The 22,953-nt window shown below is 35.0% G+C and overlaps 1 protein-coding gene across 1 annotated transcript in view; it reads left to right on the top strand.

Moving 5' to 3' along the window:
• Window positions 1-22,953, top strand: part of LOC104162478 (chromodomain-helicase-DNA-binding protein 9-like) — a 91,783-nt gene that overhangs the window by 38,706 nt on the left and 30,124 nt on the right. The window contains 11 exon segments of the mRNA XM_009701210.1: window positions 7,887-7,998; window positions 11,511-11,657; window positions 12,944-13,012; window positions 13,101-13,156; window positions 14,580-14,697; window positions 15,204-15,290; window positions 16,723-16,860; window positions 19,024-19,145; window positions 20,410-20,653; window positions 21,777-21,953; window positions 22,857-22,953. The exon segment at window positions 22,857-22,953 is cut by the window's right edge and continues 20 nt beyond it. Coding sequence (XP_009699512.1) covers window positions 7,887-7,998; window positions 11,511-11,657; window positions 12,944-13,012; window positions 13,101-13,156; window positions 14,580-14,697; window positions 15,204-15,290; window positions 16,723-16,860; window positions 19,024-19,145; window positions 20,410-20,653; window positions 21,777-21,953; window positions 22,857-22,953 — 1,367 coding nt within the window.

Raw genomic sequence — 22,953 nt, 5'->3', positions numbered from 1 at the left:
TTTTTAAAGAATAATCTTACCTGACTCTGTTTTCTATGCAAAAGTAACTATTGATCTTACGTAAGAATAATATTTACTGTAGAATGGCTATACTTGTCTTCTCAAAGGTGGTTTAAAAAATTGTGTGATTAATAAAGTCTGTTTTATTTAGAGAAGAACAAAATTAAATCCACTATCTAATAAGGGTTTTAGAAGGCTAAACAACTCTTCTAAAGGTTTCTTTGTATCTTACGTTCTTAAGAAAATATTGCTTAATGAATCTAAGCACATCCTGGAATTACTGTTATGTCAAAGTAGGATGGGGTTTTAAATGTGTGGGTTGCTACATTGGTTTTCTCATTTATCTTAAAAGAAAACAAACTCTGAATCTTGGAAGAAAATTTTACCATGTTAAAATAATACCTTTAGAAGAAAGTGCTTTATTGGGCAAGAAGGGGAAGGGAGGACCTCAGTTTTATGAAAACTTTCGGTTTTGTGTTGGAAATAAGGATTTTTGAGATCTGTTTAAAATTAGAAGAATAAAATTTCTATTTTCTTTCTGGTCAATAAGGAGAAAAACTGAAAAGAAATAGCAAAGTTGTGTATATGACATTGCTTACATTTAAGCAGGAAACAAAACCCAAAGATAACAGAAGTCCTCTCATGATTAAAAAAGATAAATAAACAATTTCCAACTGTTATAAACTGTTACCAACTGTAGTTCTACTACAAGCAATAAAATAATGAGTGAAACCTTAACTGCCAATTAAGACCTGCAGTAAAAAACAGTAAGCTAAGTATACGTTTTTAACAGTAACGGAGAGTTTGTTTGGGTGCACATATCTTTACTTCTTAGAATGAGTTCCACTGTGATGTGCCCATCCCGGATGAGTATCTTTTTATTTTAATTCAGTGTTTTCAATACCAAACACATTTAACTTGCAGTAACTGTTAAATATGCTGATTCAGTTTGGATTCTGAGAGCCAGACTAGCACAGGAGGTGGTGTGGAGTTATGTGTGTTTGAGAAGATCAGAAGTCAGATGCATATTTTAGGTGACTCCTATTTGATTTGCAGGCTAGTATAGAGCTGAAAAAGCAGACAATACTAACAAATATATTGATTTTTTTTTTTTGGAGAAGTGTTTGGAGAATGGTTTTAATCTATTCTTTCACATCTCTGCTAGCGTCAAACATAGCCTATCCAATATGAGCACAGTTGTACCTTCTCTAGTCCAGCACTCAACAGCAAACTCGTACTTAGATTGTGATCATAAACCTTGCTGGGATCTTACAAGGGTCCTGTCTGTGTAGCATATTCGGTGTAGCACATCCTGTATTGCTGTTGAGGAGGATTTGCAGAGTTACACGGTTGTACATCTGTGAAAATTATACACTCTGTGTTGCTGCTCTGGTAGAGCTGGAGCTGGAACACTAGTTGCTGAACAGACCTTGATAAAACTGCCTGATAGCCATCAGTAAAAAAAATAAAATGCTTTTAAATGTAGTATAATACAGCTTTTACTGAAATTGAGTAGCCCTTGTCTAGGATCAAGGTGAGTTTTAACTGCTGTGTCTTGATTTAGGGGGTAGGATGATTTTTAAAGTCTTTTCCCTGCTCCCTCTCCCCCCCCCTTGCTAATTAAACATAATTAGTATGTGTTTGGGGACTTCATGTTAACTGTTTACATTTTCCTTAGTGATTCCTCTGACATCTACATGTGCAGGGAAAAAAAATTATAGCGTGATTCTTTCCAATGTAATTATAAATTACTAGCAGTTACTTTCTACGCAGGCTGTAGTTTCTTTGTAAAAGTGGGTTGACCAGTTAAAGTCCAAGAAATAATGCCAGTTAATTTCACTCAAATGGTTTAGAACTGGATTCAGTAATTAATAAAGTTTCTGTGCCATAATCATTGATGAAGATAAATGACTAAATTCTTTTATTAGCAACAACATTGTAAGCGTATGACAGAAATTTCTAGAAGTAGAAGAATGCATGTATAATATATTTAGCGTTACCAAATTAAGTAACCATTTTGCTTTATGTGTCGGTTACTGATCAAGTTAATTCTTTAAAATTAACTTACTTTACAACTTTTCTGAGGACTGCAGAACCACTTTTCTTATCCTGATTATTTTCTAAGGTGCGTTGATGTTTAGGAATCTATTTAAACCCTTCATATTTTTGCATAGAACTTGTTTCTATTTATAAGCTTTTTCTAACTGATTATAATTCTACTTCTTCCTTTTAAGGTGATGCATATTTAAACTAAAAATTCTACTTGATATGAAGGATAGAAGAATTATGAGTTTGTGAACATTCTGTTGTTCAAAAAAGTAGATTGGCATTTAGGTTTTATAACTCTCAATGTATTCCCACCTACTCGAACATAAAATTAAATATCATGGCCCTGATGAAAAGCAGCAGCTCTGCGTTGGTGATGTAAAGGACAATACCAGTAGACTACATTTAGGAGTTTTTTTATCACTGCATAGTTTAAATAAATAAATTCCCCAAATCCGAAGAATTTGATTTACAGAAGTTCAATTCGGTGTGGTAGTCCTTAAGTTCAAAACAGCTTCTTGTTACCAGAAATGGCTGTATTGTTTCATGTGCTAAAAGAACAATGGTGGATTATTTTTTTTTATTAACCCTTAAATTATGTAGTAATGAATCCAGCAGGTCCGGTGTGGTCCTGTTTGCTACTCAAATGAGTAAATGTCCTTGTTGCCTTGAAGTAGGTCTCACATGTACTGTTTACAAGCCAGAGCGTTTTTAGGACCCAAGACCCTGGCAGAAAATTTTTGTATGATCACTTCTGGGTATGACACTGTTAAGATGGTTTGAAACCTTTGTAAACTCAGTTAGCAACAGGAGACATGGAGAGGGGGGTAAAAAATCAGTTATATAAAAGTGATTCACCTGTTACGCTGAATCTGTATGGTTTAAGTTTAAATGCATAGAACTTGAAGTGAATTCCCTAGAGGGCAGACATTGTAAGTTGTCTTTTGTGTTTTGTATAAGTCAGGTAAATGTTGGCTAATGCAAAGGGCTATGCTCAAAGCGAAGAGAGGCTCACTGAATGTTTTTGTTCTGTTAGGGCTGTTAGATCATAAACTACTTCTGTCTTCGTTAGAAATGGCACACAGATTCCAGATTTGATCATCCTTCTGGGATGTCTTTGCACGCACTGAGCTGTGACTCCTTGGTGAAATTTTCGCTGCTCCCAGATTCTAGTTTTGATGCCTAAGTTGGGTCTAAGTGACATACTCTTAAGTTTCTGCTGCAAAATACATGAATGCAAAATAGTGTGGTCTTATCAAATAACTAAACACTTGTTTATTCTCTTACATTATTATTCCAATGTTGTATGAGCTTGAAGTGGCTGTTGGCTCCAATAAGACTATAGGAGTGTTTTAAAAATCTGTGCCCAATTTAGAAGTTACTAGTTTGAAATATAACTGGAGAAGGAGACAGTGGCTAATATTAGTGTGTTAGTGTAATTTATTAAACATATGCTAAAAGGATAAGAGCAACTGTTTCTATACCACCAACTTACCTTTCATTCCAAGGGGATATGCTGTCTTGTTAAGGAAATACCTACTTTGCATTTTGTTAATAGATAAGATTTTTAGCAAAGTTTTTAGTGATAAAGAAATAGTGATACTGTTGATAATACGGGAGTTCTATTGCTAATAATATGCAAAGTGCTTTGACTACAAGTTAAAATAGTAGGAAGTGGCTTTGGACACTAATAATTAGTTACTTGGTGTTTCTCGGTTTTGGGAAAATTGAAGTAAAATCATGTATTGAAAGCCAGCAACACTTAGTATTTCTTACACGCCTAATACATATTTGCAGTTTTTTCTTTTCTTTCACCTTTAATACTTCCTCAACTTCACTATTTGGAAGGCTTTAAAAACTGTTCTTTGTAATTTTAAAGTAGTTCAAAGTGCTGATAATAATTCTGTCATGTTCCCTGCTATCAGAGAGAAGGGGAATAGAACAGGTTCTTACTAGTTTCTAATTTATAAGAAAGAAGTTGCAATGCTTCTCGAATGGTGGGTCCTAGTGGTCTTGCTGATACTTTAAGTCTTTCAGTTTTGTGGATTTAAACCATGTTAGGAGTCTTATGCTAAGGATCAAAAGTAATAATGGCTCATGAGATGGCTTCTTAAATTTTTCCGTTGGTATAAGTTTCTCAATATCTTTAGTTTGTAGTTGTAGAAGGAGGAAATACATGTTGAAGAAATCTACACTGTCTAATTGTTAAAGTATTTCTCAATGTTATGTAATAAGATATATTTTAAATTTTAAAAGGCAAGGGAAAGTGAAATTGGAGTCTGATGATATTATTTATTCCATGTCTGCAATGTGCTGTTTCCTTTTCATAGAAACAGAATAGATGGTTTCTGTTCAGAACAGTTTGTTTTGGGGTAGAAAAAGGGATTTTAGCCAAGGATCTTCATGCAGAAATTTATTAACTGGCAAGAGAACTTGCTCTCTCAATGAAAAATTTTCACAGACTTGATCCGGTTTACAAGCTTCTGAAAATCACTGTTTTCATATAGCAGATTTTTTAGAAGTTTTTGGTGAAAATAAGAACAGATTGCCTTTTTACTAATAGAAATGCATGACTTTAGCACTATACTGTCATACAGCAACTTTTGATAGCAAGGAGCATTGTGGTTCTGAGCACTGGATCAGAAAGAAGTGAAACTGTGCATCTATTCCTTGCATTGGCACCATATCCATGTAGAGGAAGAAACATTCTGATCTGCAAGATGTAGAGAAGACATCAAGAAAATTTCAGGGAGATACTTGTGAAGAGAAGTATTGGGAGTAGGAAATAAAAGATCAAGATAAGATGCAAAAGCTGACAGAGAAATTGAATATTATATGTAAGACTGCAGCGGCAGAGCAAGAGGTGAACACAAGGGGGGACTACAACTACAGAGAAGGAGAGGAAAAAATGTGCAAGGGAAGATGTAGCTAGAGCAATCTAATCACAAATAAGATCATGTTCTAAAATACAAGGTCCTTAAAATTCCCTGCTTCAATGGATACCACTACAACCCATCGTAAAATAGTCTTGGCCTTTCTTAATATTGTGTTTCTTGAATCCAAAAGGAACCTGAACCTGAAATATTAGGCAGTAGTACATGAAATAAGAATGAACTCTAGTTGCACCGATACAAACGCTTAACATAGCAACGTGCATTTATGAAGCATTTTAATCTACCATTTCACAAAAGAGAATCAAAATTTGGAACAGGTTGCCCAGAGAGGTGTCAGTCTTGGAGATAAGCAGAAGTTGACTGGACTGAGCAACATAAAACAACTCTGAAGTTGGCTTTGAGTAGGGACCAGGTGTCTTCCAGAAACCGCTTCCAGCTTGACTTACATCTTGACAGTTCTTTGGTGAAAGAACATTTAGTTACCCTTTTTCTTCGTTGTTAGTCGTCTTGTTCATTGAAAAATCAAACCGTGTATCGCATTCACAGTCGTCTCTACGTGCCGTACCTGCATCAAGCCTTTAATGCCTTTGCTCCAAATCGAAGAGAAGATTTGGGATCTTATTTATTGGTCAAAAAATAATGATTCACAAATTAGATCATGTAAGTTCACTGGATTGAATATGCTCTATGTCCAGTTATTTCAATGAAAAGTTCGACAAGGGACTGGTACAGATCAGCACAGCTTGTTGCACTTAATAACATATGGACAAAGTTCAGAGGAGTGCATACCCAGTTGAGACGAGAGTTTCATCTAGCCTGGTATACTCTCTCCAGCAATGGCCAGAAGCAGATGCAGTGGGAAGAATTCAAGAGCAGGGAAAACAAACATGATACTTACTACTTTGCCAGACTCCAAAGATGTAAACCAGGAACTTTGTGGGATAGGTACCATTTCATGAATTTACTGGTCTTCCAAGAAATTCTCACTCTAAGTTTATCAGGTTTCCCTTTAAATCCATGTTAAATTTTAGCATCCCCAATTCCATTTAACAAGAAGCTTGGAAGTTCAATCACAGTATGCCTTGTCTGCATCGCTGTGGAGTATATTAGCTACTTTGACATGTTAGCTGACAAGTGCTAATGTAACACTTAAATTCTATGAAACAAAGTGAGTTAAAAATTGAAAAAGTGGTTTATCCAAGTCCATTGCCAGAAAGAGTCATATTGGTCAAATACCTGAGAATCCAACAGTCTTAAACCAAAACCAAACAAAAAACCCCACCACAACCAAAACAGAGAAAAGAATCCTATTCCGAGATTGAAAAGTGAAGGGAATAAAAAACCCCAAACTACTCTTGAAGGTGGTAGGAAAACCAGTGTGTTCATTGTTGAAATGATTCCCTGCAATTCTGAAACATGTTTTCTAAGTAATAATTAAACTGAGAACACCTAATGAAAAGCAAGGACTTGAGGATCAGAATTTACTTTTGAACAAGCAGATCTATAATTATGCTTACTGCAGCTTAATTCTAACATGTATTCGCCAGTGCCATTCACTTCATACTAGAAGTAAAAAAGTGGGAGTGAAAAATGTTTTTGTTCGGTTTTTTTTTTTTTTTTTTTTCCCCCAACCTTTCCACTGAACATCATGCCTAGTGGTAAAATATTGAAAACCAATCAAAATTTTCATTGCTTCTTAAAATAGGCCTGTAATACCTTGTAAGCCATGTTGCTTAAACTATCCATAGTGTTTTGATAATTTAAGATTTTCATTTTCTGTGTGGACTGTTAGTATGGATATAGTAAATGTGTGGTAGTTCTCTTGTTTTCACTTATTTCACTTGCAAAGAGAAGCAGATGCGATAAAGGTGTTTCAGCCACTTGTACAAAAACATCAGTGGTTTTTCAAGTGGTCAGTATATTTGATGCTACTTTGGTGTAAAATAACTTGTATTGTCTGTATGCAGACTGAAGTTTTGTGTTTAATATGTTCTGCAAAATGGCGGAAGAGACTGGTATGCTGGAACAGTTACCTCATTTTCTGTTACACAAATCTGATGATTAGATAGTATATACATTTTACGACAGCTCTCTAGCTGTGATTTTATTGGATAGTTTGTCATCATTCTGTAATTATGCCACTGAAAACATATTTAAAGAGGAATATTTGGCACGTTTCGAATATGAAAAAATAAATATTTTGACACCCTTTGTTAAAAACAAATCAGATGCATTGGTATCGTGATTTACAGTGTAACCTTTAAATCTGAAGAAAGGAATAATTGGTGCTTTTTCATTAGAATTTAACTGATTTATTCAGCACAATGTTGGTTGTAATGTATTCAGAGAGGTTCTAAGATTTCTTACAGATAAAACTACTGGGTTTTGAATACAACTTCTCTGTTTTACTTATTTTAGAGGGTGAAAGTATTCATGCAATTCCCTTGTTTTTACTGTTGAATCACTTATTTAAACATACGAGTTTTGCATGTCAGACAGCTTTGAATGATTTTAGATTGTTGTCTATAGCTAATTTTTTTGAGCAAAACTACATTTTGCAATTTTATGATAAATCATTTACTGTTGTCATCTGCAGATTTTATGTATGCTACCTTTGTATAGTTCACCATTGTCGTTTAGTTTAAATGTTGGATATTGCATCTCTCTTACTCATTTATAGATTTCTTTGATACAGAGGAGTTTGCAATAATAAGGTAACCGCTTGCCTGTAGAGAAACTCATTAACAATAGTAGAAAATACTGTCTGCTCTAAAGTTGCAACTTTTTGTTTTGAGACATATTTTTCATTTTTCAGACTGGTGCTTTCTGAGTTTTATATTAAGAAGAACACAGGATTTGCTAGTGGATGTGATGTTATGTTTAATTTTGAAGTTAAGTAGACTAGTATGTGGCATTCACTTAGATGTTGGGCTTTTTTCCTAACAGAAAGCTAATCATCACACTGGGTAAGAAGCAGAAAAGAAAAAATGAATCTTCGGATGAATTGTCTGATGCCAAGCAGACTCCGCAGCGACCACTGAAAGATGAAGATTCACAGGTAAGTAATCAGAATTTTTCCCTTTTAAATCTGTATGTGTTGTTATTTCTGCAAGTCTTTTTTTTCCCCTCCAAAAGGTTGTACTCCTTTTGATGCAACGACAGTTACTCTCTCACTGCTGTCTGTTTCTCGTAGGTAGAACCTCACATTTCAACTACTTCTCCCAGTTCAAAATCAGAAAATCCTACAGGTTAGAGTCCCCTTTCTGCAATGGGCCATCAATGCCCTGCTTGTATCTGTTTCATTTCAGTACAGAAGTCCATAGATTTAGGACTGTGTAAGTACTCACCTATTGAGCTGGCAGTTAGATCTGATTCTTACTTTGGCTGACTTTGTGGGGAAAATGCAGAGATTGCCTAATAGAGGGGATGTTTGTCAGTGAAACTGGCTCTTTGAGAACATTTAAAAGGCTTGTTTCAAACTGTGCTGTTTTTTCGGAGCTCTGCTTCTGTAGAAACAGAAAGAATTGGTTTCTTGAAGTGTTGGATCTGAAGGGAGCGATGGCCAATGTGCCGATAGGCTCTAGTTACTTGTGAAATACTTCTGAAAGAAGTGCCAGATCAGGAATTGAAGTGGTGGAGTTATTCCGTTGAGGAATATCTCCCTTGTAATTTACTTTCTGCAGTTTTTTCATAGAATGCCCTGCTCTAATAGTAGCATAGCTAATTATTTACAAAACTTAATGCGCCAGGAAGTATGAACTGTTCCTAAAAGATTATATTCTATTTACGTATATGTTAGTAACAGAATTATAACTTTCCTGCTTCAGGGCAAACTCCATTAAAAATAAGTTCATAAACTGGAAATGCACAGGTTTTTATCCTGGGGCAATTTTGTCCACAGAGATGAAATCAATATTCAAAATGTGTTATTGAGTGAAAATTAATTGCATTATTGGATGACAGTGTCAGAAAACAATTACGAGATACTGAGTTGACCTTTAGTGTTTCACAGATATTAGTGCTGGGGGGGGGGGGGGGGGAGCATTTTTTTCTATTTCTCAGAATGACTTTTTATGAACTTAAGTGATCGCTTCTCTTAGGTAAAGGTTACCTGGAAGGTAACATGAAATTACTTATTTTTGAGGGAATTTGTCCTGGTATTAAAGGTCCGTTTTAGTACATTGAAGGAGGTGAAAGCAGGTTTGGTGGTTCTGAAGTACTGTAACTTAACAACAGTGTTCTGTAATCAGATAGTTATAAATTTGTATGCCAACAAATATAATAAAAAGGACTGAACGTAATTTCTTTTTTCTTGTTGCTTTAGGTTTTTTAGATATTTGATTTTAGCACGACAAGGGTCAGCTTCAATTCTAGTGTGGATAGACAGAGAGTATCATCAAATCGCATGATCCTGACATGAAGAGAACAGAGGGTAGAGATAATAAGGGGTGGCATGGGATAGAAAAAAATCGTACTGCAGAATGTCACTGCACTACCCTGTCTATCTTCGAAGGAATTTGGGAGAAGCATAACAGGAAATATAAAAGTTGCTTTACTTGATTAATTCATTCTCTCTTAGTTTTTGAACACTTAGTTTTTGTCTATTTCTAAGCTCTGGGGGACAATTTAAGGTCTTCCCCCCCCCCCCCAATTCATTTTGTATGCTTAGTTTCACAGTAAGCGCCTTCCCGCCTTCCTTAAATACATTGATTTATTTCTTGGAAAAATGTGTGGTGCTACTTTATTTTGGGCCTTAGAGCATTTGTTTATGGCCATGCTTCTGAGCTCAGGGAAATGCAAAGTTTTTTTCCAGACAACTCAGGAAATATATTAATATATGTTGGAGAACATAGTTTTGTTGATGTTTTGTTAATCATGTCATACTTAAGAAGAGACATAGTGAAAAGGATTGAAAATGCCAGTTAATGCCTCATTAGGTTTTGAAAACTTCAACAGATACTTAATGAGTAAAACTTAAACCTGGTTCTTAATTTTTCTTTTCCTAATTCATACATCATTTTGCATTGCTCCTATTAGCTGGCATTTTTAAAGAAAAAATTCTACTTCTATCAGCAAGTTATTGTTGATTTAACGGTAATGTGACATTTTGTCATAGTAATTTGTCTGTTTAAATCTGAAGTTTCTTGTTGTGCTAACACCGCACCCTGCACACACTCACTTTTTACTGAAGAATAATAATCTGACTACATTATTGTGGAAAGCTGATTGAGTAGTTTCACATATGCACTGTCCCAACTTCTCTAGAAGAATGGTGATGCCCATTCTTTGACTTTTACTGTATGATGTTGACTTACTACTCTACCTTACTAAAATACTTGTCATGTAGTTGTTCAAGTATAGCTAGGTCTTTTACCAGATACCAGCCAGACCAAGGGTTGAATTTAACACTTGGGAAGAAGATTCCTGTGCTGCAGTCTTATTGGTACTTAATATCTGCTCTCCAGAAGGCAGTATGACCACAGGATTTTCGTTTTTGCTCTATTCACAACTTGTTCTTCTCTCAGCTGATTACTACAGTGTATTGCAACTGGCAGTGGCTTTTCCTTAAATAAAGGAAAAAAACCCAAACAAACCAATCAAACAAAAAATCCATGTTTTGCTGTGTAGCTCAATATAATTAATTTATTTTATAGAGACTGTTTCACTTTACCGATTTTATTTTTGTGATGATCAGTTCTCTGAAGTACATTGCAGTGTTTTCAAATGTTAGCTGACTAGTTTGATTCTAATATCATTATTTATCCAGTGGATTTAAAAATTAATCTTATGGTTAAATGTGCAGTGTCTCATGTATTGATACCGAGGGTTGGAAAGGATATGCAATATCTTAATAATCTAAGTATTTGAAACTTAAACAGTGATTGAGAAGGTATTATTTTCTTAGACTGAACATTATTTCTCCAACTGGAACGTGTTGTCCTTAGATTCTTACAGAAACGGGAGTGGGAGTTTAGAGAGCGAAACCGCGAAGTAAACCAAATACTGCTGTTGAACAGTCTAATTAAAGTGGAGGAGAAAACAAATACGTTAATAAAGCAACAGACTGTATTAGCCATCAAATCAGACTTCATCAGCAATCTGACCAGTATGATCTAATGAAAATCTTCATAGTTATTTGTATAGCACTGTTGTTTAGTAGAGACACGTCAGCATACTTTGTATGTTTCGGTCGGATTCTTGAATTGGACAGTAACACACTGTTCTTACACTGTGTTACGAAATTGCTATTAAAATACTGATGCTTACGGGAGATCTGTTGTATATCAGCTTTGTTCTTATACCCTGAAAATATTGTTCCATGTTTGCTTTTGAACTCTAAAAATAAAAGCTTCAAATGTTTATATGAAACAGAAAAAAAATAATTAATTGATTGGAAACAGTATATGACTATTTCTGTCCCTCTATGATTCACATGCTTCATGTTTTCTATCAGATGTTGGCCTTTGGGTTTGGATACAGCTAAAGTATTGCTTAGGGTGTCACAAAATTTGCAATTCATGTTAGAGGAAGTTTTTGATAAATCCACTATTTTTATTCTTCTGCAAGCAGAAGAGAAGATCAAATCGTCAAGTTAAAAGGAAAAAATATGCTGAAGAAGGAGAAGGAAAACAATCAGAAGAAGAAGCTAAAGTTTCTGTGAAAATCAAAAAGAATTCTGCCCCTTTACCTGCGGAACAGCCTTTACAGCTGTTTGTGGTAAGTAAAAACTGGCTTGGTCTGTAGTGGGAACTGTCCATTTGTCTCAAGTAGTTCAATGAATAAAACTCGTAACTTGGAAGGGAATACATTATTATTACTAAGCCATAGTTTGTTTAATGTAACATCTTGCTAAGATCCTGAAAAATGGAAGAAATGGGTTATTACCATTTTTTGTTTTCTGTTCTAAACATTCATTGACTTAACTGAAGGTAAGGACAACGATAAGACTAAGGATAGGTATATCTCAAATAATGTGTTATGCTGCATAGGCATATGAAAAAGCTGTGTGCTAATATTATCATGACTTTCAGAAGTATAAAATTAATTGAGCCTATGGGAATCTCTGCTTACCGAGATTGTAAAAAGGATACTCCTCCCTTTTTTTTCCCCCTTCAGGTTTACACTTCACTGTTTAACTTGTGTCAGCTCTGATACTCAAACTTGCTGTTGAGCCATTTTAGGTAAATAAAGTGGTAGGAAAGAAACAGGGAAAAAAGCATTCATGAGGTGTTTGAAGGAGTGCCAAAGTTGTAAGGGAAAAAGAAAGATAGTATGATTGGGAACAGATCAGACAAGAGGGAAGGTGACTTTTTATTGGAAGCAACCTTGAAGATCGGCTCTTTATCTGTGGAACCACAGCGTCAGCGTTGGCGGAGCTAAGTAATCTCGTATCTGTGTCACACCTAAGCCCTGCTGGACCCAGGCACAGCCTCATCTGCCTGGTTCCATAGCATGTTTGTAATGTATGTTCAGAGTAAATCTATTAAATTGAGTTTGACACATGCTGGTTTTGTTCTATTAATTATTTTTTTTAACCTGTCTGCCAGAGTTCTTATTTCTCCGTATCTGTATAACGAAATTCTGGGTATGTCTACTGCATCAGATCAGCTCAACAGGGCATTCACAGTGAGTCTGTGTCTGGAAAGCATCAGAATCAGCATTGCTCGCACTATAAGTGCGTTTGGCAGGTGAGCATTGCATCTGATGCTCTTTGGAAGTGCCAGACTTACTGTAATTTTGCATGTATTTCTCTCTGGGTATAGACCTGGATTCTTAATTTTACTCCCAGACTGTTATAGAAAATCCTACTGTTAGAGGTCAAATTTGCCTTTGTTGTCGATCTTTTAACAAGCCACTTGTGTTTGAAGGTTTTAAGCCTACTGAGTTTGAAGAGAGGGCATTTACTGCAATTTATAATGTCATTGTTTTCCTGTTTTAAACTTGATCAGTTTGAAGAGAGGGCATTTACTGCAATTTATGTCATTGTTTTTCTGCATTTGTAGGAAAATCCAAGTGAAGAAGATGCAGCAATTGTAGACAAAATCTTATCCTCCAGGGTAATAAAGAAAGAAGTAAGTGATTGTCATGGGATAAAGTTGCTTATTTGAAAAAGGGTTTTGTATCAATCATTTTACATTTCTCCTGAATTTCCTTTCCTAGATATCCCCTGGGATGACAGTAGAAACAGAAGAGTTTTTTGTAAAATACAAGAACTAGTAAGTATTAAAAAGTTGTTTCTTTGGAGGTGTTGACTGAAATAAGTACCATATTCATGTACTAAAGTTTTGTATTGTTTGAAGGTTACTTATAACCAGATTTTGTCATCTTTTGAGATTTTTATTTACAAATCTAATCTTAAAATTGCTAAGAATCTGCATTATACTGTTAGTAATAATTTTTAAATTATCGGTATTGTGAAACCAGCATTGACCAATAAGCTGACAGCCATTATTGCCAAAGGAACAGAATTTTTAGAGAAGGTATTTTAAATTCAACAGGGGCTACGTGCCTATGGCTAATTTTAATTTCATGAATTTAAATCAGAGCTATATTGTGAACCTAGATTAGATTTACGGTGTCACACATTTAGAAGAGGTTGATATAGGAGTTGATCTTACTGTTTTAAAAAAGAAAAAATTTCTAGCGCTAGAAACGGTTTTACATCAAAAGCAGGAAATAAAAAAGAGTGAAGAAGAAAAGGAACTTTTTCCATGTTTTCCTATTTCAAATTTCATAACTATCTTCCTGTCACTACTCAGTTCTTGATGTTGAAAATGCAAACACATTTTTAATTTTACATATATGAGTAATTTCATTAGATTTTTGCTAATAAATGTAAATTTTTTGAGACTGGATTCATATGTTTCTGGAGACCATTTAGCTTTTGTTTTCTGAAAGGATAAACTCTGTCTTTTCATATGAGAATGAGTAATACCCAGCAATAGCTCTTCTTCATTTCTAACATATCTTTAGAAACCTTAAGAATGATCAAAATACCTTAAAAAGGGGGTATGAGGAAGAAATATATATACTTTTGTCAAACCAGTCTAACTTCAGAAAGGCTTTTGAGGTGTGGTTAGATGGTGTAGGTACTGGTGCTTGTGCTTCCTCTTTCCTTTGTGTCTCTTACTTCGTGTATCTCTCCGAACCCAATCTGATGTCATGTGCCTTTTTGCTGTGGGCTCTGGTGCCCCTCACTGATCTTTTAACGGGCTCAGCTGTATAGTTCAGCGGTACCTGCGAAGAGATGTTCACGTGAAGTACATGAAAAAATTAGATCACATATATAAAGTACTTTAAATCTCTGGGTACTTTCCGATAGAGGTGTCAGATCTTAAACTTGATTTATCTAAACTCACTTGAAATATACTTGTTTCTCTTCTTAGGACATGTGAAAGAAAATTGTGAATCCATAGACTTCTATGCATCCTAGCCCAAAAACAGTACCTTAACTAGATGCTGTGAGATGATTATATGGAGAAATAAATCTTTGATCTTTACAGTGAATTCTGTCTTAAATGATAACATATTCTTTTTTGAGTGTAATTCTGGTTTATAAAATATATTAACTGTATATTAAAAATACATAGCAAGCTTTTGCTTTCACTTACATATTAATGTTAATCTCTGTCATTTTAGCTCTTATCTCCACTGTGAGTGGGCCACAGAACAACAGCTTTTAAAGGATAAAAGAATCCAGCAGAAAATAAAACGATTCAAACTAAGGCAAGCACAAAGAGCTCACTTTTTTGCAGATGTGAGTATGAAATATAGAATTAAATAAGCTTTTTTTTTTCCCCTTGTAAGATTGTGATTAATAGTTTGCTTTGAAATAGAATTGAATGTAGAGAAGTAAAAATTAGCCGTTGGGGTTGGGTTTTTGGTTGCAGCAGGGGGTGGTTTGTTTAATGGAATTTTAAGAGCAAGTCTTCTGGAGTCACTGAACTAACTTGACTTGCATGGTTTAAAATTGGGATTGTTTGAGTAACTGTTTAAAAGTGGTAAGGAGGGAAAGATAATGTTAGTATGGCTAGTTTTTTTACTAGATGACTTTCCCAAGATAGCGCTTCATTGCAAAATGACAGCATTTTCTATTCTAATGTCAGATCCCCCTTCAATGCCAGTTGCCAAAAAATAAAGGGGGAGAGTGGTATTTTAAGGTGTGTACAAAAGCCTCAATAGTTTCCAACTGCCAAATTAATTTTGTGTGATGAGACCGGTTTTTTATGCCTCTCTACTGATTTTATTAATCTTTCATTGCAGATGGAAGAAGAACCTTTTAATCCTGACTATGTTGAAGTAGACCGGGTATTAGAAGTATCTCTTTGTGAAGATAAGGACACTGGTGAGGTAAATACATCTTAGAGCAAGTCAAGAAGATACACCTCCAAGTAGTGCTTGATAACTGTAATTTTAGCAGATTTCAGAGTAACACATTAATGATTTTAAGCTTCAGTAGTATTTTTAATGAGACATGACAATCCTGTCATTTCCTATGCTAGCCATGTATTTTGAAACAGAAATCAGAGTTCAATGGCTTGTATTTTTATTAGTATTAATAGGTCATATTAGACAAAGCTTAGGTAGTTACTGACATCAATGTCAGGTTTGATAATTGCCTTGTGACTTGTGACAAAAGGCTGATCCCACGTACTGTCCTGTCTCTCTGATAGTGACAAGGGATCACTGCTGAAAAAAGCACAAAAAGGCAGGGCAGTGGTGGTTCCCTCTTCCTCTCTAACTCTGTCCCTAGGCTGTAGGCAACCAGTGATCGAGAGGTGTTTTGGTAGCCACCAGTGGACCTTTCCCTCTATATTTATCAAAACTCTTTTTTTAACTTAAAGTACCTCTTCTGGAAAGCTATTACAGAAGAAAACCATGAGATTAGAAAATTAAAACAAAACAAAACAAACAAACAAAAAAAAACCCCACACAAAAACAAAAACCAGAAAAGCAAATGGAGCAAACTGCCAAAATTCAGAAAGAGTCTGAGGCAAGCAGAGAGCAAAGACTGACAAAGCTGTTGATTAAGGGTGTTGGAATAGCTATGATACTTCCTCTGTTCTTCTAGATAGCAAAATGAGCAGACTTTTACCCAGTGATTTCTGCATTAATCTTACTAAAGCAGGGTTGAGCATTAAAATTGCTTTTCATTGTATGCAGCAGATTTGTCATCATTATGCTTTTAGAAAAAAGTGTTATTGTCTTAAGACTTTCCTCCAACTTCTTGAAAGATGACTTTTTATTTGGTTTTTAAATATTTATTTGCTGAATGTAAAGAAGAAATTAAAATAATCTGCTTGGGTTCCATCTTTTGAGACTTCCTAAATTTTTATATATGTTGCCTAGCAGACCTGTAAAGCGTTCTATTTTGTTGAAGACTTCTGGTTTAGGAACTTTTTGTTTAGGCTTAGGTAGCTTCATTTGGAGAGCAGAGGAAATGTTCTGGGTAGCATGTCTGTAGTTACTTCTGCCTGCCCCCCCCAGCCCCATTTCCACAAACATCACAAATGTAGTAATTTATCTTTCCTAAGATTAAGATTTACTTGTGGGTAAGTGGGGTTGAAAAGTAGTCCAGGGGTCTACAACAAGTGGCTGAGTATGAGAAACCAAGGATAAGTAGGTAGATCACAAGAATATACACCAGATCTTTTAAAAGAAGTCTCAGAAATGTGCTTTTTGTTTCCAACTCTCATGTAAGCTAGCTACTCAAATAGTAGGGCATATTAACAGTTTATATACTAAATTAAAAGCTGATAACATTCAGAATTTTCTTCTGCAGCCTGTTATTTACTATTTAGTAAAATGGTGTTCGTTGCCATATGAAGACAGTACGTGGGAGCTGAAAGAAGATGTAGATCAAGCAAAAATAGAAGAATTTGAACAATTGCAAGCTTCCAGGCCTGACTCAAGGAGATTGGTAAAATTATACCTAATTTACTTGTCTGTCTTGGCAAATTGCATTTGGTTTTCCCAACTTTAAAGTTTTGTGTTAAAACATAAGGCTTATTGACATTCTGTGTAAAGGATCTGTATGCCTTGTTACCTAGGAATAGTAATATTTTCAGATAGGCATAGATAAATATTCTCATCTGATTTGTTACTCTTAAAAAAATTTTTTTTTGTTTAGGAAAATATATGAAGTGCTATAACTTTGTGAGCCTCTGAGTGATGAGCAACACATTGAAACTGGCTATTGAGAATCTAAATGCCATTAAGACAAGGAGAAGACAATAAAGTATAAACATCCTTTTATAGAGAACAAAGTCTTGTGCTTCGACACTGAAGGAAATTGGCAAATGAGATCTGTCAAACAGATTCCATAATTACTTCCTGCTTTTATTTTTCTTCTTGTCATAAAGGACTAGCTGAAAGGAAGAAAAATACATGTAATAAGGAAATGCATTTTATCTTTAAATTATCAATCTTCTGTCTCATAGAGCAGGAGAAAACAAAGTAGTTCTATTTAAAGTCCTGTATGTCATTGTTAGAGTAAGACATGTGTCCTACGTGGTGTAGTACAACACTTGTTCTAATCTATTTGTTTTACATAACTGAATATGCACAGTGTTTTAATTTGTAGGCTTTGGATTTTATTTTAATGGCTTTTCCATCTACAAATAGTGACAGTAGTCATGATTAAGATCTTCATATTATTTAGTTCATTTTTCTAGTATTTATTTAAAATCTTACCATTTTGGCATGTGGGAAGAAGGGCTTTTATACCTCTCTGTTACAATATGTGGCTCAGAGAAAAAGGTGATTAAAGCACAGCTGTACAACTGACAGTCATCTTAGCATCGGCGACAAGTATTTTTTTGTTCCAGGCCCCAGCAACTAGAAGAAAGTATTTGCTGACTGCAGCCCTGCGAGCAGGAGCGTGGCTGCTCCTGGTGTGGGGGAGTAGACAGATGGTTGCTTGGGGGTGAGGGGAGGGACAGCTACTGCTGCTCAGGGCCTGGTGTCAGGTGATGCTGACGTTGGCAATAAAGAGATAAAATTCAGATCTAAAATTTAGAGCAGCCAGATGAGACCACATGAGTAGAGTGAATGCAAGCTTTTATAAATACTGAGAAATTGGGGGGGGGGGGGGGGGGATGGAAGTACAGCTGATCAGAAAAGCTCTTACTAAAAATATTTTGCTTGAATGTGTGAGTTTGTTCATGTTGGGATGCAGAAGCTATCCAAAGAGAGTGTTTTCTGCTGGCATCCTACCTAGCATGAGTCAAAAACTTCATGATTTCTCTACTAAGCTAATGGCCAGCCAGTTGAGTCTCCAGGCTTGGGAATTAATGTGTGTGTATATATAGATATTTATATGTAGCCTCTCAGCTTTCCTTTAGCTTGCTAGGGACTTTAAGATAATACACCTTGATACTGTTACAGTCTGTTTTGTCATGTCCTTTGTATCATGATCCTGCGTACGCTGGTGCTGTCTTTCATCTGATCCTTTGGTGAAATGGATTCAGGGGACTAAACCACTCACAAGTCTACTTTCTGTGTTCTGGTGTTGACTTCCTGAATTGGTAAACTGGGAGATCAAGTGATCAGTGGTGACCAGGGCACGTGCTGAAAGGAAAGGGCAAGGTCACAATAACTCAGTGCAGCTTGCCCAAAGCACTTCAGGAGGATAGCATCAGCATCCAGAGTTACTTAGACTTTGAGGATTTTCGTAGTCTCAAATGCTTGGTTGGCTCTGGTTGTAGGACAGCTGTTCCTAGAGCTTCCAAAGTGAAACTTCATATATTCTTGAAGTTTCTTATATAAATGAATTAGTGTTTCAAATTACCAGTGCCAAGCTATTTGTATTCTTAGTTTTAGAAATCAATTGCTTGATACTATTACAATATAGTCTTAAATTAATTTTAAAAGTATTAATTTATATAGACAAATAAATACAAATTTCAGGTTTCCACACACTAGTAATTAGTAAGTAATGTTACCAATGACACCTTCCCAGTTTTAAGGTTGAATAATTACATTCTAAATTTAAATTGTTGCATTCAGGAAATAGTGGGTTAAAATGTTTGGGGAAAAAAAAAGCATGTACCAACTTGCACATGTATTAATCTTTCCCTTAAAGGACCGACCACCTCCAAACTCATGGAAGAAGATAGAACAGTCCAGGGAATATAAAAATGGCAATCAGCTCAGGGAATATCAACTGGAAGGACTTAACTGGCTCCTATTCAACTGGTACAATAGGTATATGCATGGAATGTTTTTTAATGTAAATTTTAAACCATATGGAGTGAATCACTGTTACTGGGCATGAATAGCGTTTTAACTAGATTTATCCTAACTTCTCTGCTTATAGCTAAAAGGATGTAACTGGAAAAACCAAATTTCTGTTCCTTTGGGTGTACAAGTATGTTTTTATCAACAAGAATAACAAAACAACACATCTTAAAAGAATATGGCTAACCTAACTGAAAATCAATTTTCAGTGGCTATGAGGAAATCAAAACAAAAAGCAACTTCCACCAAAGTACAAGCTTTCAGAATTTTTGGATCAACTGGGAAACACTTGCATATTTCAAAATAGTTTATAGAATTAGTATGTATTTCAAAGAAAGTTACCTCTCTTGAAAAATAAGGCTAGTAAATAATTGTGTTTTCTATATTATAAGCTGAAGTTAACTTTTGTTCATTAATGCTATGATATATTAATGGGAATATAATTTTCAAGATTTTTTTTCCAGAACCATGTATTTTCTCTGTATCTAAGTTGGATTACTTCCATGAATCTTCCTGCTTGCTTTATTTCCAAAATACCAGTTCCCTATCCTTTATAGAGATTATGTTAGTGAGCATACCATTTTACCGTGCAGTTTCATGATGTGCAAAAGAAAATTTTACTGTAATTCTCAGACAGGCACTACATAGCTCTGTGAGCATCTGTGCAAACAGAGTGAAGGGCTGGAATGTATGGCTGAGGGTGAGCACCTGGTGGTAGTTCAAGTAATAATTTGGTTATGTGCATCTGTCTCAGTTTTGGAAGCAAGGGGAAATTTGTCAGTGGTGCTATAATGCACTCCTTTTCTGTGAGTCTAGCTGGGATACTTTCCATCTGTGACTTCTTAGGGTGTCTTCAATAATTTCCAGCAGTTTTGTCAGGGTGAGTGTACATGTAGGAAATCTGATTAATTTGAATTCCCTTAATTAGGGCAGATGTAGTCCCCAAAGAATACTTTTGGAATATTTTTCTAGAAAAACTTCATGGAACATTCCATTCTCAGGTTTTGCCAGTGCTAAACTTGATTGAAAGCTTGTGGTTTTGTGTACCAAGTTCATTCTTTCACCATAACCAGGGAACATTTGCAAACATCTTTTACAGTGCTTCAATTTTGACTAGTGTTTTAAACTTATATATTTGAGCTTTGGTTTTATAAATTGTCCATTTGAGTAACAGTTTTAGTGTCTGTACTTCCTTTGATGCTAATGACAAATAAATGTATTTTACTTTCAGGCGAAATTGCATTTTAGCGGATGAAATGGGTCTTGGCAAAACCATTCAGTCAATTACATTCCTCTATGAAATCCTCTTGACTGGTATAAGAGGGCCTTTTCTGATCATAGCTCCGCTTTCCACTATAACAAACTGGGAAAGAGAATTTCGCACGTGGACTGACCTTAATGTTGTAGTGTATCATGGAAGTATGATCAGCAGGCAGATGATTCAGCAGTATGAAATGTACTTCAGGGACTCGCAGGTATTGTACTGTCACTTTGTATGCAATAATTTCCCCAAAACCTGTTTCAGGTAGTAGTAATGAAAAGTATACTTTTCGTGATCTGCACATAAGTCTTAATGAAAGTCATTTTACATCCCATGATGTGTTTTTTAAGCTTTGTACATACCGGAATCTTTAACATATGCTTACTGAGTAAATTTTGTGAAAGTGGTTGCAGCAAGATGTATGTTGTTTCAGTATGCCGAGTCATTTTGCATTTGAATAGCAGTGATGCTGATACTCATGTGGAGATTAGAGTGTACCCAGATGGTTGCAGTTGGGTCCTGAATTCGAAGAGCAGCAAGAACAAAAATACAGCCAAATAAGCTCTGTTACCTTTATGTGACTGTTGATTTCCTTTTCTTAGTGTAAATGAGCTTTGTCTGTGTACAGTTTGCTTTTCTGTCTGAAATGGTTCACATTAAATGACATAAAAAACCCTTGAAATCTGATTATTTTAAAAGGAATTTTTTTGCCTTTCCTATATGTTCTGCATAAGTAGACTTTTTTTATTTAAACTTATCATGGTATTTCTACAAAATTGATAAGGCTGAAAACTGTAAGTAGTGCTAAATATTAAAATGACATTTTGTTTCTCTAGTGAGTTACGGTATACTGCCTTATTAAAAGCCTTACGTATTCTCTTTGTCAGACTAATGGAGTAGAGTAAGCTGGGTAAAAAGTGTTCATTTAGTTCTCAGGTGGTATTTTTATTACTTACTGTATGAGTGCTAAATGTATTACTGTCATATATTTTCACTGATTGGCTATAGGGTTTTTTCTTGTCAGTCTTTCAGATTTTCCCAGGGTTAAAAATGTGATACTATCTACATGCACCTTTTGAAACAGTTTTATTAGATAGTTATATCTGTAATTTAAAAGTGGTTAAAATTTTGCTGTTGATTAGACAATATTGATTTGTGGCTGTGGATAAGTACTCAGTATTAATTGTGGAGTTATGTAGATGTAATAAATGGGATGACAAAATAATTTATCATGTAATATCCGATGACTGGCTCCTGATAAAATTTCAGCAACAAAATCTTTAAATTGAGTAGATTTGAGGTAGTGTAACAAATTTTGTGTGCTGATGTATCTCTAGGGACGTATCGTTCGAGGTACCTACAGATTCCAAGCCATTATCACAACTTTTGAAATGATTCTTGGTGGGTGTCCAGAGTTGAATGCAATTGAATGGCGGTGTGTTATTATTGATGAAGCTCACAGACTGAAGAACAAAAATTGCAAACTCTTGGAAGGACTAAAATTAATGAACCTTGTGAGTAACTATATTTCTCTTTTTGGGTTTGATTCTAGTTAAGTACAGTATGATAATAAATGACAAATTTGGTTTTCTTGCCAAAAAAGACCTCTCAAGCAATCTTTCTCAGGAGATACCTATTCGTGATACTCTCTTTAAATGCATGTATTTTTCGTAGCTGATGCTGGTATGTTTTTGATTAAATAAAATGTGGTAAGTTCGAACTGTAAGCAGAATCTGTTTCTGATTATACTATTCTATAGTTTGTTTTGATTACGATAAAGCAAATTATAAATTAAGTCTTCATAATGATAAAATAGATTTTGTACAAGTTTGCAATAATTGATGTTTAAAAAAACCTAGGAAGTATTTTAAATAAATTAGTTAACAATAAAGGCAATGAAGTAGTAGAATTTAAACCAGAATTATTGTCTAGTCCCATAGTTAAGGTTTTATTTGATATGGTACAAGATTTTAAAAGCGCATACTACCATGAATCTTGAGGCTTTTGGTGCATTACTACAAGATGCATCATGACTACTTTTGCATTGTTTTTTTTGACTTTATTATTACTTTGATACACTTGTTGCTGCATGTTCTCAGAAGTCATCTTATTTGCTTTCTGATACATGCTTAGTGTATATTTTCCACACTATAGAGAGAGAGGATTATACGTGTGTGAATAATACAGGCAAAGTTGAGGTATTCAGTCATTTCTTCAATACAGATGTAGGAAGACAGAATTTAAAGAAAAACTAGTAGAATATACTTACTGTTGTTCTTTTATAAATGTGTATCTATATTACGTGTGTACTTAGTGACATGCAGAACTGGTATTTTCAGGTTATGATGCTCAAGCTTAACAGAAATTTTTGCAAACGTGTGCATATAGGGTCATGTGAGTTCTGTTTCCTTTTATAGGAACATAAAGTGCTGTTAACGGGTACCCCACTGCAGAACACAGTGGAAGAATTATTTAGCCTCCTTCATTTTCTTGAACCATTGCGTTTTCCTGCTG

Source organism: Cariama cristata, unplaced genomic scaffold, assembly GCF_000690535.1.
Source record: "Cariama cristata isolate BGI_N322 unplaced genomic scaffold, ASM69053v1 scaffold12585, whole genome shotgun sequence".
NCBI classification, from domain to species: domain Eukaryota; kingdom Metazoa; phylum Chordata; class Aves; order Cariamiformes; family Cariamidae; genus Cariama; species Cariama cristata.
Note: the sequence above shows the minus strand (reverse complement) of the source record. Positions and strands in the feature narration are given on the sequence as shown.